At 42.4% G+C, this 20,047-nt stretch overlaps 1 protein-coding gene across 1 annotated transcript in view; it reads right to left on the bottom strand.

Moving 5' to 3' along the window:
- Positions 1-13,372: 13,372 nt before the first annotated feature.
- TTBK2 (tau tubulin kinase 2) overlaps positions 13,373-20,047 on the bottom strand; it is a 100,865-nt gene continuing 94,190 nt past the window's right edge. The window contains 2 exon segments of the mRNA XM_044272173.1: positions 13,373-15,442; positions 16,355-17,550. Coding sequence (XP_044128108.1) covers positions 14,959-15,442; positions 16,355-17,550 — 1,680 coding nt within the window. The 3' untranslated portion in view covers positions 13,373-14,958.

The following is a 20,047-nucleotide window of genomic DNA, read 5'->3' as shown; positions in this document are numbered from 1 at the left end:
AAAACGGTTCCATTCCATCAATCCTGTGAGATCCCCAATTACAGGTTCATGTAGTGTATTCTGTAGATGATTTTATGTGAATAGACATATTAAATATTACAGCGATCAGCCATAACATTAAAACTATATTGTGTAGGTCCCCTTTATGCTGCCAAAAAGTGCTGATCTGTCAAGACATGAATTCCACAAGGTCTTTGAACAGGGGCGTACACAGGTCCCTTAGGGCACGGATGCCCAACCTGCGTCCCTCCAGCTGTTGCAGAACTAGAACTCCCAGCATGCCTGGACAGCATACAGCTATTAGGGTATGCTGGGAGTTGTAGTTTTGCAACAGCTGGAGGGTCGCAGGTTGAGCATTCCTGCCTCATGCAGACGTCCGTGTCAGTTATGGATCAGTGGTAACACGGACCGTGTTCAATCCGTGTTTTCTCCCGTGACAGATCCGTGTTGGGTCCATTTTTGCTGTCCGTGCTGTCAAAGAATCTCTGGTCAATAATCCGTGAAACATGGATGGCATCCGTCGTTTTCATGGACCCATAGACTATAATGGGCGTGATGGATCCGTGAACACAGACAAAATAGAGCATGCATCCGTAGTAAAATAAATAAATAAAAAATGGACCCACGGACCGTGCTGAAACACTGATGTGTGATTACACACATTCAAATGAATAGGGACGTGTGCTGTCCGTGGAGAACACATACCGCAGACGTCCATGAACCACTGACGTCTGCATGAGGCTTTGGGGCCTCATAGAAAACCAGTATGGGCCTCCGGCATCTAGTTTCCCAGTGTGTGTGTGTGTGTGTGTGTGTGTCAATCACTCCCAGGCAATGCAGAATATGCACAACGTCCCAGATTTCTGATCAACTGAATTTTTTTGTGGAAGAAATTTTAATTAAATACAGATTGTAATAAAATAAAAAAAAGCCACCTTTAGCCTCACCCACTGTATCCAACTTTTTTGTTGTTGGAAAAAGTGGAACAGGTGCTTCAAAATGATGTTGTCCTTCTGACCACCATAATATTGTATCTTTTATTTTATTACAAAGCTAATTGGTGGGACATCAGTGAATAGCTAATCTCTTGACATTGTGCTCCCCCTAGTGGCAGCTGCTGAAAATGCAGTGTTTCTATGCAGGAAAGAGAAGAATAAGTTTAATAAGAATATCCTAAGGGCATTCCCTAGTATTCACCCTTTAAACCCTATATAGGGATCTGGACTTTGGTGCAGGGGAGCGACTCTTGGAGTAGTCCGGGTGTGGTTGACAGCAGACCCATAGAGGTCAGAGACGCTAGTGTGAAGCACCACAGGATCAGGCAAAACTCCTAGTCAGAAACAGGCAGAGTTCGGAGAATCCAGAGTTTGTGCAAATCCGTGGAAATTTTAACAGGTGCGGGCAGGCAGCAGCAGGTCAGTACAGTAATGAGGTACAAGTCAGGTCAGGCAGCACAGGGTCACAATCCCTGAATCAGGCAAAAGTCGGTACATGGGCAGACAAGCAGATTATAGCACCTTTGCAGGATCGAGCAAGCTAATAAACCTATTGCTCAGGTAGAGAATGAGAGCACAGCCTATATAGCAGAAGCCGATTACACATTAGAAAGCCTAGCAGTGCTCCCACAACCAAAAGAGGACCCTGCAATACTTGCAGAATGAGATGAGGGTCAGTAAAGAATATCCCCAACAGACAAACAGGACATCGGCGTCCCGGCCAAGTGCTGGAACTGTGACAGAGACAGGGTGAGTAATGTGTCGTCTGTGCCAACCCCAGATAGCAGGACGGTAGCGGGTACTAGACATTGCCATAACCCACATCAATTTCCAGAACGGACTCTTCACACCTTACCCTTTTTGCCTGGGACCTTTGCCACAGTAAAATCAATGGTATTCAGTTCACCTGTCAGTGGTTTTAGGCCCCTTGCAGACGAGCGGGTCCGGATGTGTTGCGTCTGAGATCAGTGAAAATCGTGTGAGTAGGTACGCAATTGCCAGTCAGTTTTGACTGCAATTGCGTTCCGACGTTCAGTTTTTATCGCGCGGGTGCAATGCGTTTTGCACGGGCATAATGAAAAACTGACTGTGGTACCCAGACCCGAACCCGGACTTCTTCACTGAAGTGCAGGGTTGGGATCAGTGTTCTGTATATTTTATTATTTTCCATTATAACATAGTTATAATAGAAAATAATAGCATTCTTTAATTCAGAATGCTAAAGTAAAAGGTCCATTGTGGGGTTAAAAAAAAATCTAACGTACCTTCTATCTTCATTCAGCAGGACCTGCGCTGATGTCACCGCGCTCACCACGTGGTGAGCGCGATGACGTCACCGAAGGTCCTTTTCCAGCCAGGTCCTGCAAGAAGAAGAAGAAAGAAGACGAGCCCAACTGCACGATCAAGTGGATGAGGCGAGTTAACTTTTATTTTATTTTTTTAACCCCACAATGAACCTTTTACTTAGCATTCTGAAATAAAGAATGCTATTATTTTCCATTATAACCATGTTATAATGGAAAATAATAAAGTAAATGGGGTCCCTGGTAACTCATCTCTTGCTTGCGATTTTCACACAGACCTATTCGTTTCCATGGGGCCTGTGTTACGTGAAAAACGCAGAATTTAGAACATGCTGCGATTTTCACACAACGCACAAGTGATGTGTGAAAATCACCGCTCATGTGCACAGCCCCATAGAAATGATCGGGTCGGGATTCAGTGCGGGTGCAATGCGTTCACCTCACGCATTTTGCACCCGCGCAGAATTCTCGCCCGTGTGAAAGGGGCCTTAATATCATGGCTCTCTGTGGATTACCAAGAAATATCAGCATTTCAGACTGTACGAATTTGAAGTGGCTACTGAATATAAAACCATACAGTCTGCCATTAAAGTACATATAAAATCACACCATTTGTTGAATAATCTTTTATTTCATCTTTACATGTTCACAGGGGGGAAAAAAAAAAAACATTAAATAAAATAAAGCCTGTACCTGAAACCAATGGCACAGTTCTCCCCATGTGCCTGTGTGAAACAGACTAATCTAATCTGGGATGAAGTAGGACTTTTTTAAATCTTATCTTAGGTTTTGTTTTTTGACCAACAAAGGCATTTCTTCTCCCAATTCTCCCCCTTGTCATGCACACCACGTTACAATGACTGCAGCCAGAAGGTCCTGATGCTACTCTGCATTTGGCCCCAAAATGACTTGTGATGATTTCATCCAAATGGTGAAGAACGCATCAAACTATCCAGAGAAAAAGGAAGAATATAGCCTGTGTGTGCAGTGATCCTCCAATTACAACACAAGCTGCAATGTATATGGTGGGGGTGACCTGGCTGATCAGTCATATTTGGTGCCTGCTCATCAGCTGTTTTCACTAGCTGTGGTTCCTCAAAGCTGATTACTGCGCCACTGCCTCCATTCACGGAGCAGCGCTGAAGTAACTAGCCACGACCACTACAGTATGGAGCGGTGTAGATCTGGTACATGGTTTCAGCTTTGCAGTTCCTGATAACAGCTGATCGGCGGGGGGGCCAGGAGTCGGACCCAATCTGATAACGATGACATATCCTTTGGATAGGTGATCAAATAGTTAAGTCCTGGAAAACCCCTTTAAATGACTTCGCTACATTTACATTACTACAGACCCAACCTGCCTGATGTGTCCTTTAGGGCTTTTCAAGTTCTTAAAGGCTATGGACACCTTTGGGGCATTTTTTATGATTGCAATTTACTCATTTTGGGCTAGAAATATTTATTTCTATTGGTCTATATTCAACATTTTCAGCAGTTTTTGTGATACATGCAGTTAAAAATCAGTCTATTTGCAGACTGTCCCTCGTGTCTGCTGGGGGCTTATGCGAGTCCTTTTCTCTGATCTCCTGACCTCATAAAACACTCATTTAAAAGGGGTTGTCTGCTTTTTACTATTGATGACCTGTCCTTCTGATATTGATGACCTATCCTATGGGCGGGGGGGTCAGACACCTGGGAGCACCCCTGCCGATCAGCTGTTTGAAGAGAAGGCTGTGCTCATAGGAGCGCTGCCTTCTCTGCTCTGCTTACCTGCACGCCGCAGCATTTGCAGTGGTGAGCAGTGAAATTACAAGTATGGTGTCCCCATTGACTTCTATGGGACGGCTCTGTTCAAGTGAATACTACAGAGTCGTCCCACAGAAGTGAATGGGGACGCCATACTTGTAATTACACCTGCTCACCGCTGCAGAGCAGAGAAGGCAGTGCTTGTAAAAGCGCAGCGTTTTCTTCAAACAGCTGATTGGTGGGGGTGCCGGGAGTAGGATCCCCACCGATCTGATACTGATGACCTATCCTGAGGATGGGTCATCAATAGTAAAAAGCAGGCAACTCCTTTAAGCCACATGCTTATCAGTTTGATAAGAGTTTACCTATAATGAGTGTTTATGAGGTAGTCTGCAAATAGGTTTCTAACCTCATGTATCACAAAAACTACTGCAAATTTTTCAGTAATGACCAACTGAAAAGAATGATGATTATTAGCCCAAAATGAGTAAAATGCTAAATCACAAAAAAATTGCCCCAAAGTTTTGCAGCCCATAGACTTCTATTATGAACGAATGAATAATGGAATGCCTCTAAAGGCATTCCGTCATAGAAATGCGTTATGGTCCGTGGTAACGGAATCCATAACGCAATTCTGCTTTCAAAATATGAAATTCGCTTATCTCTAGTTATTATTATTTGAACGCATATTTAGATAATTATTTTATTATGGAGCTGGAGACATGGCATACCTCATTTATAATGTAAACGACACATTAAAAGCGCAATTGCCGCTAAAATTACAAATGAACAAAATAAATACAATAGAGCAGCAAATACAAAAATAATTATGTCACAGTTGCAATCAAAATTGCAATGTACTATAAAAACAATAGAAAACAAAGTGCATACGGAACTCTTCCATAAATGGATGACCCCCATCCCATTCACGGAAAAGATAAAAAGTACCCTAAATTATTTCTGGATACAAATGAAACCGAATAATAAATTAAAGCACAAGTACATTTTCAGGTAGAAAGGTACTAAGTATGAGGCAGATTATGGATGATTTACATGGTCGCATTTGCGGTCCTTGTTATACCTGCAAGGCCTCATGTCCATATTTTTAGGCCATAAACAACAGATCCACAAAATACAGATCCCTTCCGTGTGCATTCTGGGATTCTTTTCACTCCCATCAATAGAAAGGGCTATTCTTATCCGCAAAATGGACCAGAAGAGGACATGTTCTATAATTTGTAGAAAAGAAAAACAGGTCCGCAAAGAAAACTGACGTGTGCATGGCCCCATGGAAATGACCAAAAAAAAAAGCAAATAGCACACTTTGCTAGGCCTTAAAGGGGTTGTCCAGGCTTTTACTATTGATGACCTATCCTCAGGATAGGTCACCAACATCAGATCGGCAGAGGTCCGACACCCCCGCCCGCCATCTCCTCACACAGCTGATCAGCAGGGGTGCCGGGTGTCAGACCCCCACCGATCTGATATTGATGAGGTCATCAATATTAAAAGCCCAGACAACCCCTTTAACAAAGGACTGGATATCAAAGGATACATTTTCCTCTTCCTACTGTAATTTTCTCCTGTTTGTAGAAAGAAAATAATGGAAGGGAATACTGACCTCAGATATGACCCTGTAAACCAGCCCTAAAGGCCCCCAATACACGTTCGTTTCAGAGCTGCTGTTGCAGTTTTTCCATTTTGCCGCTTCCCTTGCATATACGTAAAATGATCGCCCTGGTCTCACACCATCCTATGCACAGTGTAATTGGTTAGTCCAAGAAATAACCCCCCCATCCCCAGGCCACCTGAACGGGTATGATCAGCACTGGCCAATCGGAGGTTAGGGGGCGTGTTTCAGACTTCACCAGCACACTGTGCAAAGACTGCAGCACTCAGATAAATGCAAGGGGGCAGCAAAACGGACAAACATCAGGCAGCGGCTTTAAAACAAAAAGGGCCATGGGTGTATTAATGGGGTTGTGCCAAACTTATAAGTTATACCCTTCCCACAGGATAGGGGGATATCTGATTGCTGGGGGTCCGACCGCTGGGACCTAGTGGTTGGACCCCCAGCAATTACTTACATTTCTTGTGGATAAGGCATAACTTTGAAAATTGGCACAACCCCTTTAACTATACATTGGGCATGGACTGTTACATTTTTACATTGAACTGGAGGGTTCCTTTAAAGGTAAGACATTACCCATGTACAGTACATATTTATATTATATTCAGGAAATTATATAAATTATAAAATATAGAAAAAAAAATGCATTTTTTTTTTTAGAGCTGGCAAGAATGGCATTTGACTTTTAAAAGAAATGATTTACAAACAAAAGGAAAAAAATATAAAAAATCTATGTACTTTCACAAACTTAGACATAGTACCAAGATATCACACATTTAAAAAATAAAAATAAAATCTACAGATCAGGCAGAAATTCACATTAATTACATTCAAGAGTACCATCTATGGACCAATAGACAGCCAGCCACATCATGCAGTGTTCAGAAATCACAGCCATTGTTTTCATCCCTTAGGCCTCATGCACACGACCGTTGTGTGTTTTGCGGTCCGCAAACCGCGGATCTGCAAAACATGGATGGCGTCCGTGTGCGTTCCGAAATTTTGCGGATCGGCACGGACAGCCTTTATTATAACTGCCTATTCTTGTCCGCAACGCGCAGACAAGAATAGGACATGTTCTATTTTTTTTGCAGACCACGGAACGGAGCAACGGATGCGGACAGCGCACAGAGTGCTGTCCACATCTTTTGCGGCCCCATTGAAGTGAATGGGTCCACATCCGAGCTGCCAAAACTGCGGTTCGGATGCAGACCAAAACAACGGCCGTGTGCATGAGGCCTTAGGATGGAATTTTCTAATCTTAAAATACAAAAAAAAAAAATACAAAAAATAAAAAAAAAAACGGTTCACATTATAGCCCAAAAACATAATTTTGCTTGTATATAATTTCTACTTATGAATAACTATTCGGATTGTTTGCCATAGATCAGACGTAATTGGTCTTTAGCTGAGAATTGGTTTGACCAGGTTACAATTACTTTCCCCATCACACTCCCTCCTTAGAGCGTGTCATTTTAAAGCAGATGTCCAGTTTTGAGGAAAAAAAAAAGTCGCACCCTTTATATGCCCGTTATCCACTAAATATCTGCTACATATTGGCTGCTTTTAGCTCTGCAGAGGGGTCTGAGGTAGTCAGAAATCCACCTCTGGTCTCATCACAGGATCAAATGGCTGCTGCTGTTGTCCCCTGTGCTTTACTCTGCAACTACGCTTCTTTGCCTTGTTAGTATACACGTAATTATGTTCACTCATAATAGGGTCTATAGGAAGATTAGGAATTTTGTAAAAGTTGCTTGGCACACAAAATGGCAAAGATGCCAAGCACTTGCCCTTTAAAAGGGAATGTGTCATCAGAAATGATGTAATTTAAAATGTAAAACTTTTTTTTTTATTTTTGTTGATTTTTTATTTTGCATGTTACCATATTATAAAGAAAATACTACAGTTTTCACACTGGAAACTAAGGGTAGGTTCACATATGCAGAAACGAACTCTACCGGAGTTTACTGCTTCCCGGATAATGGGATACTGCTGCGCACCACGGAATCCTCATTGACTATAATGGGATCCATAGAAGTAAATGGGGCTGCGTGAAAATCGCAAGCAACCGCAATCAAGTGCGGATGCGGTGCGATTTTCACGCATGGTTGCTAGGCGATGATCAGGATGGGGACCCGATCATTATTTTCTCTTTATAACAATGTTATAAGGGAAAATAATAGCATTCTCAATACAGAAAATACAGTAAAATGTGGATTGAGGGATTAAAAAAATAAATAAAATTAAATCACCTTCTCCTCTTGATCGTGTAGTTGCCGGTCTCTTCTTACTTCTTTAATCATGAGCTGCCGGCTAAAGGACCTGTGGTGACGTCATATCACATGGTCTATCACCATGTGATTGGACCATGTGATGAGCTCAGTGACGTCACCATAGGTCCTTTAACAGGTCCTGAAGAAAGAACAGGAGACCGGCAGTTACGCTTGGAGGAGGTGAATTAATAAGTTTTTTATTTTTTAACCCTCAATTGACCTACTAAGCATTCTGTATTAAAGAATGCTATTATTTTCCCTTATAACCATGTTATAAGGGAAAATAATACAATTTACAGAATACTGAACCCAAACCCGAACTTCTGTGAAGAAGTCCGGGTTCGGGTCTGGGTATCAAACATGCTGAGTTTTCCAACGCGCCTTAGTGATTGTGCACTGCAAAACTACAACAATACTGCTTGTAGTTCTATGTGTGTACGGGATCCATCAGTCCTACCTAACCCTTACGGCCTGTTTATAAGGCCCCTTGCCGATGAGCGTGTCCGGATTAGGTCCGGATGCGTTCAGTGATAACTGCGCGATTTCGCAGGCAAAATCATTCAGTTTTGCCTGCAATCGCATTCAGTTGTTATCGCGCGGGTGCAATGCGATTTAATGCGTTTTGCACGCGCGTCATACAAAACTGACTGTATACAAACAACATATCTTAGCAACCATGCGTGAAAAACACATCTCATCCGCACTTGCTTGGGGATGCGATGCGATTTTCACGCAGCCCAATTCACTTCTATGGGGCCAGCGTTGCGGGAAAATCGCATAATATAGAGCATGCTGCGATTTTAACGCAACGCACAAGTGATGCGTGAAAACCAACGTACATGTACACAGACTCATTGAAATGAATGGGTACGGATTCAGTGCGGGTGCAATGCATACGCATCACGCTTTGCACCCGCGCGGAATACTCGCTCGTATGAAAGGGGCCTAAGGCCCAACGCAGCAGCCAAATATCATTTGCTCCCAATAATTGCCTGCTCGTTACAGGTAAAACTTGTATTTACATCACTTCCACTGTATGCATCAGTTCTGCGTTGTGCAAAAAACGCAGCATGTTCTATATTCTGCGTTTTTCACGCAAACCCTGGCCCCTCAGAAGTGAATGGGGCTTCAGTGAAAAACATTGCATCCGCAAGCAGCCGGGTCTCCTTAAAGGAGATGTGAACATAGCCTTATACAGGGCAATTACTGGGAACGTGTGTTCCTAGAAGCATTCCTTCTCAATAATTGCCCAATCATTGGCCCTTGTAAAGGAGTCTTTAGCCCCTCACTGAAACTGGAGACATCAGCAGCAAGACTGGACACTGCAATTAATATAAGGGCTCATGTACACGACCATATGTGTTTTGCGTTCTGCAAAAAAAAAATGATGACATCCGTGTGACGTCTGTGTTGCATCCGTTCTTTTTGCAGCTCCACTGTATTACTTTCTTTGTCCGCAAAACAGACAAGAATGGGATATGTTCTATTTTTTGCAGAACAGATTTGCAGACATACAGACACAGAATGCACAGAGTCATTTCCGTTTTATTTTTTTTTTTATGCAGCGCCATTGAAATAAAGGGTTCCACATACGGACCGCAAAAAAAACCATTATGGACACGGAGAAAAAATACGTTTGTGTGCATGAGCCCTAAGGCACGCTCTAATTTGGGTGGTATGGAGAAATATGTCAATCTAAGCCGGGCAATCTACGGTAGAAGCGCTGGCATTTCTATGTGTAACATACCGTAAGAACACTGTTAGAGTATATAGTATATAGCATTCAAGAAACAATTAAGTTATAAATATTATTAAATAAAACAAATGGAGAAGATTAGAACATGAACATATAGACAAAACAAATTCAAGACTATGGCCAACCCTTCGCATTTGCAGTTGAGTCGCTAGAATCGTTTTAGAGGCAATATGAGATTAAAAAAATTCGCCACGCCGAGAAAGTATTTGCTTGTACATTGAGACCAAAGGCTGAAACTTTTTTTTTTTTTTTTCAGGCACGCAAAAGTAAAAAGGAGGTGATACTGTCTCCAGTCTACAAACGTAGAATGAGTATGCGATATGTCTTTGCCGTACCGTACATATATATATTTTTTTTACATATATATTTATAAATATTTATATAGAATATAATTTCATATTAGGACATGCAGGAATAAGTGACAGGACCTACTGTACAGTATAATACAAAGATACGGGGATAAGGTTGCAGCTTGTTCAGGATAGGACAGCTATAAAACCCGGACTTAGATGTCACCTGCGTTAACCCTCCCCTGCGGTGCTATAGACAACAGCAAGGTTCCTCCAGCACAGCAGAGGTTAAAAGCTCATGGCTACAATAGGATAACACGCAAGTAAAAGGAGTCCTTTAAGAAAAATAAAATTTCCCTTGTATACCCTAAATAAGCCATCTGTGTAGCAAAAAAAGCCACAAGGCATCGTGATGCAAGAAGCGGACAGTGTTTTTTTTTTTTTTTGCAATATAATTAGTTTTTTTTTTTTAAGTCAAAGCATCATGCAATAAACTGCATACACAAAAATGCCTGTGGGTATATAGGCGTATACAAACATACATTCAATGTATGTGCCCCTGCAGAACATCGAGTGATGCCATCGCCTCTCGTCATGGTCCCGAGCCGGCTCAGGTGTTTGGGCAACCACTTCACGGTTTCTAGCACCACCAGCATGCAGAGCCATCACTAAGCTCCTTTGTCCAGTGATGGCTAACCTCCGGCACTCCAGCTGTGGTGGAACTACAACTCCCAAGACGCACACTTGCTTGGCGTTTCTCAGAGCTCCACAGAAATGAATGGAGCATGCTGGGAGTCGTAGTTTCACCACAGCTGGAGTGCCAGAGGTTAGCCATCACTGAACCTAGACTATCAGTAGCTTTCAAGAGTCACAACAATCAACATAAACCTGCAAGGGGAATCCACTTTAGAGTCTGAACAAAAAAAATACAAAAATAAAAAACTAAATGTTAAAATACTGTAACTGTGATGGTTTGGTCTGAAATAATAATAAATAAAAAAATCTCAAAAGATTAGCGCCACCTCCACCAAGTGCAACTGATGCCGCTTCAAGGAAAAAACCTTGTGGAATGAGTACAGGAAAAGTCCACTAATCCGACAACCGATAATCCAATTGCAAATTAAAGGGGTTCTCCGGGATTTTTCTGAGGATAGGTCATCAATATGAGATCGACGGCGGTCCAACTCCCAAAACCCCAGCTGATCAGCTGATTGAGCTCTGGTGAGCGCCACAGCCTCCTTACAGCTTTCCAAGCACAGCGCCATCCACTGGATAGTGGCTGTGCTGTGGTATTGCAGCTGAGCCCCATTCACTTGAATAGGACGAACATGACGTCACTGGCCTGGGAAGAGGCCTAAGTGTTCACCAAGTACCGTGGCCACTTCATACAGCTGATTGGCAGGGGTGTCAGACCCCCACTGATCTAATATTTATGATTAAAGATGAGCGAATTTCAGGTTATCGTTTGGTGGTAAAAGCAGAATTGCGTTATAGATTCCGTTACCACGCAATTCTATGACGGAATGCATAACGGAATGCCTTTAGAGGCATTCCTTTATAACAGAAGTCTATGGCCTGCGTAACGGAACCGTCCGGAGAGGACTCCAATGCATAACGCAAACGGGACGGATCCGTTATGCAGCCCATAGACTTCTTTTATGACGGAATGCCTCTAAAGGCATTCCGTTATAGAATTGCATTATGGTCCGCTGGTAACTGGAATCCATTAACGCAATTCTGCTTTTACCACCAAACGAAGTGTGAACGAATTTCAAAATATGAAATTCGCTCATCTCTATTTATGATCTATACTGAGGATAGATCATCAATATTAAAATCCCAGAGAAAAAAAAAAAAAGTGCAGACTGTAGAGCAGCTTAAGGGTCCATTCACACGTCCACGGATCCGCAAAACACTGACATCGGCGATGTGCGTTCCGCATTTTGCGGACCGCACATCGCCGGCACTTAATAGAAAATGCCTAATCTTGTCCCCAATTGCGGACAAGAATAGGACATGTTCTATTTTTGTCGGGAACTGAATTGCGGGTCCACAATTCCGGATACGGGCAGCACATCGTGCGTAACGAAATCGCGGACGTGTGAATGGATCCTTACTAAGCTAAGACTGAACAGTCTAAAGATGCACCAAATTTATCACAGTGGAGGATGACTTTGCGCACAGCTTGAAGGGGATATCCCACAAAAAACATTCTACAGTTTTAAAACCAGCACCTGGATCTGAATACTTTTATAATTTCATGTAATTTAGTATAGTTACTGAATTATTCAATGAAATCTATCTCTATAGCGCCACCTGCTGTTTGCTCTTTTTCTAACTTCTCTGTCCTGCTCACTGAGATGGAAGCACATGCTCAGTCCCATCCTTCAACTGCCACAAGCTGCAGCAGAAAGGACACACCCCCGAGAAAGGACATGGCCCCTATGTTGCCAGCTTGAAATAAATCTAGCAGAACAATTGGAGCAAGGAATGGGGAGATCTCTGGATCCATGTGAGGTACAGGGCTGGTTCTAGCTTTGTTAGAAAGAGGTTGTCGTGTACTAGATTATGTATGATTTTCATTTTTTTTATTATTCATGGGATAACCCCTTTAACAGTTTTGCGTATACACCACATCAGTTGACCAAACTCTTGGCACAAAATTTTGGTGCACAGTGTCGCATCTTAGGCCATACCCTTTCCACTATTTCACAACCTCTTTCCCGCTAAATCATACCCCCTCGGTAAGCAAGGCACAGTGGATTATGCTTCATAAATAGGTCTAAAACCTGATGTGACATTATGCATCAGAAATGTGTCAAATTTTGGGACATTTTACAACAAAATCTGGGTGCAATTAAGCTAGTAAATGTGGGACCTGATATTCTAGATTTTTTCCCCCCGAAGGTTCTCTACCCTCGAGTCTAATATATATTATTTTACGACCTTCTGACAATTCAGCACTTATTAGGTCCAGTTGATGCTGGGTTAAAGGAATTTTGCTGTACCGTCATTTCAGTACTCATTAAAATGAGTTTTATACACCAGAGAACCCCTTCAATTCATGACAACTTTATAGGTGTTGTGCGGGATAAAAAAATAAATTAAAAAAATGGCTACCTTCTTCCAAACCCAGTTCATCGGTTCTGTCTGGTATTGTGCTCAAATCCATGGAGCTGAGCTGCAATACCGTATATGACCTGTGGACATATGTGTCACTGTTTTGGTAGAAAAGAGTCATGTTTTCCTAATCCTGCATAACACCTTTAAAGGGGTTGTCCAATAATTTACAAAAGTAAAAACGTCTCCCCCCCCCCCCCCCCCCGGCAGGAATTGTCATAAAATAATAATAGAACACACACTCGCCCATTTCCCTTTTTCTAGCGCCCGTTTTCCAGACCTACCTGCCACTGCAACCTTGATGTCATCTTCTTACCCCTATACCCTGACACCGCTGTAGCAAATCAGCGGCTTCAGCAGTATATGGCACATGACCACTGAGGCCGCTGACTGGCTGCTGAGGTACTATAGAGTACACTGGAATGTTATTGCTGCAGTCAAACAAACAGGGAAGATTGGAACAGCTGGGGGTGAAATAGAGGAGTACGTGTTATTTTGAGATTTTACGATAATTCCTGCCAAAAAAAAAAAAAAGGTATTTTTTTAAAGAACTGGACAACCCCTTTAAAGGGTTTCACTTGAATCGGTGCTGAGCTGCAGTAACCCGCCACGACCACTGCACTTTCAATGGAGTTGTGCTTCCAGCACCGGCAGCTGATTTGTGGTGATGCGGTGTCAAAATATGGAGCCCACAAAAGCCCTTTATTGTATTTGTCAGACTCAATTTTGCTTACCAACCTTCTTCAGGTGAAAAACCTTATACGGTATACAGCATATTCGGTCTCTAGGGAAAAGATGGTCCCAATCGCTACATCTTTCTCCCTGTAACCTCTAATCCTATAGTAAGGGGGTTATACAATTCAGGGGACCCGTTTAAGGGTACCAGGAGCATCCAACCTACATGAACACTTCAAACATCTGAATTGATGTAACACAGTGGCAGTGCATGTAAAACATCAGATATTGGCACTATTTGCCTAAAAAAAATATATTAAAAAAAAACCTTCTCCTGATGAATCTGTAGTTCCTCAAAGTAGAGCTGTTTACACGAACCCCATGGAGAACAGAAGCCACAAAGCTGTGATTGATCGGATTTCTGACAAAGACGAACCCCACTGACTTCAAGGAGGTCAGTCAGGCTTGCAGTATTTTTAAATGGAAAGAATAGTACTACAGACCATCAAAAATGGGGGAAAGCTTGAAATTCCAACGGAACCCTCAAACACTTGGTGAACAGATCCCAGTACTGCCAATTAAAAGTGACCATACACCTATAACATAGGAAAATATCATGGAAAATGTAGGGTAACTTGAAAGAAATGAGAGGAGAGAAGAACCTATGAAGAGACGACCTTAGTTGAACAAGTGCCTGACAATCGAAGGTTCTCCGCTTCGGTTTATGCAGCATATTCACTATTTTACATATCTGGTCTCATACATTACATAGACATATTCAGCACTTTGCGCATACAGTATCTCAATACGATGTTAGTTGGCAAGTTTCAGAAGGTAAAAAACTTCTGTTCAGACCTCTGCATGGTCCTATTAACCGTTGTCTCAACTGAACATCAATGGTGGACCCAGCAGCAACAGAGTGGGCTGCAACTCCACTAACCTCTACCACTCCTGTCCTCATCGGATTGTTTCCCATTACTAAAGACCAAACCTGGAATGGTTACTTAGACATTCCTCCCGTTACAATGACATATCGAAGGGTTTTCAAGTCTTTTTTTTGGAACATAAAACCAACACTGATTTGGATTTTCTTTTGAAATATACAATGACATACATAACATGCATTACACGAGGATGGGTAAATTCATTCAGGCGGCATAGCCTAGTTACTATCTGCTCAGTTTACTAGATACTTTCACCTCTCGAACAGAGGGTTTTCCACGGCTGGTTTTACTCCCCGTAGAGTGGTGAGTGCCACCTGGTCCCTTGGATAAGTTCTTACTTTGTTTGCTGCAGCAATGATCCTGTTGACAGGACCGTCTTGAAGAAGAAGAACCAGACAGAGTAGGTGGAGATTTGCTCCGGCCCACATACGGAGATGAACTTTTAGGGTCATGATGATGGGGCCTTCCTGCTCTTGATGAAGAAGTGCTATTGGTGCGGGGTAAGGAAGAGCTGCGTGGGGAAGCACTTGGGCTCCGTCGTGGAACAGCAGGACTCTTGGGAGGAGTTTTGGGGCTGTGGGGTGAACCTGGGCTTTTGGACTGGGAAGAACTGCGTTGTCTTTGAGACCCTTTCTGAATAATCTGGGCAAGACGGGACAGCAGGTCTGAATCAGAGTTACCGCTTCCCAAAACCTTGTACCTTCGTATGCTATGAGACAGAAGACAACAACAAAAAAAAGTTTAAGTAAAAACTTGTATTCGCAATGGTCCAAGCAATCTTATTATCGCAATATTTCTAATTATCATATTAAAAACAGTGTCAATTAATGTACTACAGGTCATTGATGTCACAAATCCAAAATCACTCTGCAGTTAAAGGGGTTTTCCCATCTCAAACATTTATGGCATAGTACTAGGATAGCCATCAATGTTAGATTGGTGCGTGTTCCACCTACAGGACTCACTCTTATCTCCAGAACGGGGGCTACTGATGTCAACGGAGGGAAGCCGAGCATGCGTGGCCAACTTCCATTCACCATTAATAAAGTTCTGAAAATAGGCAAATACTGGCTTGGCTACTTCCGGCAGTCCCATAGCGGTGAATGGAGTGATGGCCTTGGTTGCATGCTCGCTCGGATGTTTTCAGAACTCCGATAGTGATGAATAGGGAGCATGCACAGTGTGCTCTCCTTCACTTTGGGGGGCCCATTCTGGAGATAGGAGCATCTCCCAGAGGAGGCAATATGTTATCAATATCTGAGATGAGCCCTTTAATTCTGGGTCCTTTCATTCAATTATTTTCAGCTAGAATAACATTTCCACACTGCATTAAGTTCTGTCCTTTAGCTCTACTTGGGTTACCTATTGGGGTCAACTGGACAGAGCCCCAACTGGGACCTTCACCATGCAAATACTATATTAGGACCTTGGTTGTTGCCCATCTCTTCACATTGCATACAACCCCTGCCAATCTATATCTACATGGTCATCTTGTAGCTCTCTACCTTTTCTGGAACTAGAAATATTGGCATAATGTAGTAGCTTCAGTGTGCACTCAATAGTTATCTTCATGAAACCAATAATGTTACGGAAATGAATGTATTATTGCAGTTTCTCTTACCGTGCCTCCACTCCTGGTCTTGTGGGTGGTTTTCCTGGTGGTGGTCTTGGAAGGAAAGGTGTTGAAGGGGCACTGCTGATCTGATCATTACTTGTCCAAGACACAGGACGAGGGATCTTACTCCTTCTAGACTGGGGACTGTGAGATGTTACAGATCCATCGTCAGACTGCCGGACGTTAGAATCAGACACTGTTCTGGGAATGAAGAAGACTTCTTCCTCAGATAAACGTACAGCTGGTGGTGAGGTCTTTTCTTCCAGAGACTTGTCAGAGGCACTTGAGAAGTCACCGAAAAATGACTTAATCTGTCGTTTTTCCATTAAGAGCCTGGCAAGGTCTGTCTGGTGAGCCTTTTTCAGAAAAAGCTTCTCCTTTGCAGAGATTGGAGAGGACGATTCTGATGCAGAATCAACCTCTGGGGCCAAAACAGGAATCCTGCTATGTCTAGTTGGAAGAGATGATTTTGTGTGGTTCTTTTTAGACTGTTGAGAGCCATCACTTAGGTCCAACTGTTGTCCATTGTTAACATTATTTTGATCCTTATCGCTAACTTGATCAAGTAACATGGACAAGCTGGATTCTGGACAGCAATTAGCAGATACTGTATTTTTATCTTTGTGATACCCATTTTGCTGAACCTTTTCAAGGGAGGTTGCTGTAGGCACTGCCACATCAACGTTTTGTGGATTCAAATCTGCTTCCAACTTTATTTCTTGAAGATCTAAGTGTTCATTTGGCACAGAGCAAGTCCTGGTCTTTGCGGATTCATAAATATCAGTCATTACACCGTCAGAGATTTTATACTGTCCAGGAGAAAGCCTAGGAGGATGAAAACTATGGTTTTGTTCAGATTTGCCCTCAACTAAAGAGCCTGAATGAGAGCGTACTGGAGCCTCTATGCTTTTCTTCTCATTTGGCATTAGATCATAACCATTCACCAAGTCTTTATCTCCTGGGTCTATGGCTTTGCCACTTGCTTTGTTCTGACCACATTGGTCTAAATCTAATGCCAGGTTTCCTTTGTTAGTACCAGATAAAATTAGATCTTCTATGGTACTATATCTTGTTGGATTCTCATGTGGTGATAGCATTTCTAAAACATTGGAGTCCCGATCTCTTTTCTCTAAGTGTGGTCCACAAGGGAAGCTTTCTGAAGCAGACTGGGTTGATGTAACAGAAGGTCGAGGAATCGTCATCTAAATGTACAAACGTGGTCAAATAAGTGATTAAATCAATGAGTGCATTTGCTTCATATATTTTAAGTTTTCTTTGCTTCAGTTCTATCTAACAGAGCAGTTTAGCAGTCTGTATGCAGGTAGCATACCCTCTGGTTCACAAAAAAAACTGATCACTTATATGGTGCCCTGCTTTTTAGATATACCAATTCCCAGGCTCCTCTTCTGCCATCCAAAATGGCCACACCACTTCTCAGACTACCTGACACATAAAATCCTTCAGATTTTTCTATATTTCTGCATAAATTAAAACCACTTCAGATTTTCTCACAAATCCTAAAAGTAGATAAAGATACTCAAATTGATCAAATGAGTCTAAAATATTAGACTTGGTCATTTACTTATTAAGGGAAACGATCCAATATCACAAGCCTGTGAGTAGCAAAAGTATGTGAACCTTATATTGATGGGTTTCCTCCCTTGAACTACTCACTTCAGGTCCTTCCACAATATTTCTATTGGATTAAGGTCAGGACTTTGATTTGGCCATTCTAAAAGCTTCAACTTTTTTCAACTTTAACCATTCTTTGGTACAACAACTTGTGTGCTTAGGGACTCTGTTTTGTTGCATGGCACATGTACTCTTAAAATTCAGCTCACGGACAGATGTCCTGAATTTTTTATTTAGAATTTACTGGTAATTCATAATTCTTTGTTCCATCAATAATTTTAAGCCATCCTGGCCCAAATGGAGCAAAACACGCCCAACCCATGAGACTACCACCACCATGTTTAACAGATGGGATGAGGTTTTTATGCTGGAATGCAATGGTTTCCTTTCTCCAAACAAAAATTTATATTTTGGTCTCATCCGTCCACAAAACATTGTTCCAATCCTTGGAGTGATCTTTGTTGGTCGACTACTCCTGAGGAGGGTAATAATGATCTTGAATTACCTCCACTTGTACACAATCTGTCTGACTGTGGATTGGTGGAGTCCAAACTCTTTAGAGATGGTTATGTAACCGTTTCCAGTCTAATGAGCATCAACAACTCTTCTTCTGAGGGCTTAAGAAAACGATTTTGTTTGAGCCATAATACAGTTCCATAAAGGTGTTGTGAAGATCAGACTTTGATAGAGCCCTATTTTTTTTAATAAATAAAAAAAATAGCGCACTCACATCCGATTGTCATCCCATCGATGAAAACATTGGATTCTAATTTAACCTTTAAATTATCTGCTAATCCTAAAGGTTCACATACGTTTGCCACTCACAGGCATGTGGTATCGGATCATTTTCCTCAATAAATAAACGACCATGCCTAATATTTTTGACTGGTTTGATTTGCTTATCTGTACTTTTAGGGCTTGTGTGAACATCTCATCTAGTTGTAGGTCAAATGTATGCAGAAATATAGAAAAATCTATTAGATAGAATAAAATTCTATAGAAAAGGGTTCACAAACTTCCAAGCTGTACCACTGTAGGTAGCCCATGATACTTAGGCTATTTTCACACTTGCGGCAGTGTGATCCGGCAGGCAATTCCGTCGTCGGAACTGCCTGCCGGATCCGCCGATCTGGATGTGACTGAAAGCATTTGTGAGACGCATCCGGATGCGGATCAGTCTCACAAATGCATTGCAAGAACATATCCGTCTCTCCGCTTGTCATGCGGACAGACTGATCCATCTTGTATCTGTTTTCACATTTTTACCGGTCTGCCGGATCCGACATTCTGGTATTTTGAATGCCGGATCCAGCACCAATACATTCCTATAGGGAAAAATGCCCGGCATTCCGGCAAGTCCATTTCTTTTCGCCAGAGATAAAACTGTAGCATGCTGCGGTTTTATCTTTTGCCTGATCAGTCAAGATGACTGAACTGAAGACATCCTGATGCGTCCCGAAAGGATTTCTCTCCATTCAGAATGCATAGGGATATGCCTGATCAGATCTTTTCCGGTATTGAGCTCCTGTGACGGAACTCTATGCCGGAAAAGAAAAACGCTAGTGCGAAAGTACCCTTACTTGTCCAGCCCTACCCTTAGATGGGCCAGCATTGCTCACATGAGCAGTGCTGGCAATTCCAAAGGCAGCAGGAAGTTTCTTGGGCTACCAAATGCACAGTTTTCACCAAATAGTCTGAGAAACTATGCCGCCATCTTGGATGCAAGAAGAGGAGCCCTGGAATTGTCGGATCTGCAGCTGAAAAGATTAAAAGGGACTGTCTGAGTTATATAAAAACTTGATCAACCCCTGTAAACATGCCTAAAATAAAAAATGAATAGATAGTCACCTGTTTTCTCTGCTATTTTTTGGCTTGCTGTGCTTCGATTCTCCCGCTGCTGACATAATTTTCTTGCTTGCAGCAGTTATGCTCCGTGCACAAGTCGCCACTGCAGTTAATTGCTGGCCTCAGCCGTGCAAGGGACATCTCTGCTGAGGACAGTGACTGGCTGCAGTGGTGACCTCTGTGCACAGAATGTAATCACTGCAGCCATTCCCCCCCCCAAAA

Source organism: Bufo gargarizans, chromosome 11 (assembly GCF_014858855.1).
Source record: "Bufo gargarizans isolate SCDJY-AF-19 chromosome 11, ASM1485885v1, whole genome shotgun sequence".
NCBI classification, from domain to species: Eukaryota; Metazoa; Chordata; class Amphibia; order Anura; family Bufonidae; genus Bufo; species Bufo gargarizans.
The sequence above is the reverse complement of the archived record's forward strand: the minus strand, read 5'-3'. Positions and strand labels throughout refer to the sequence as shown.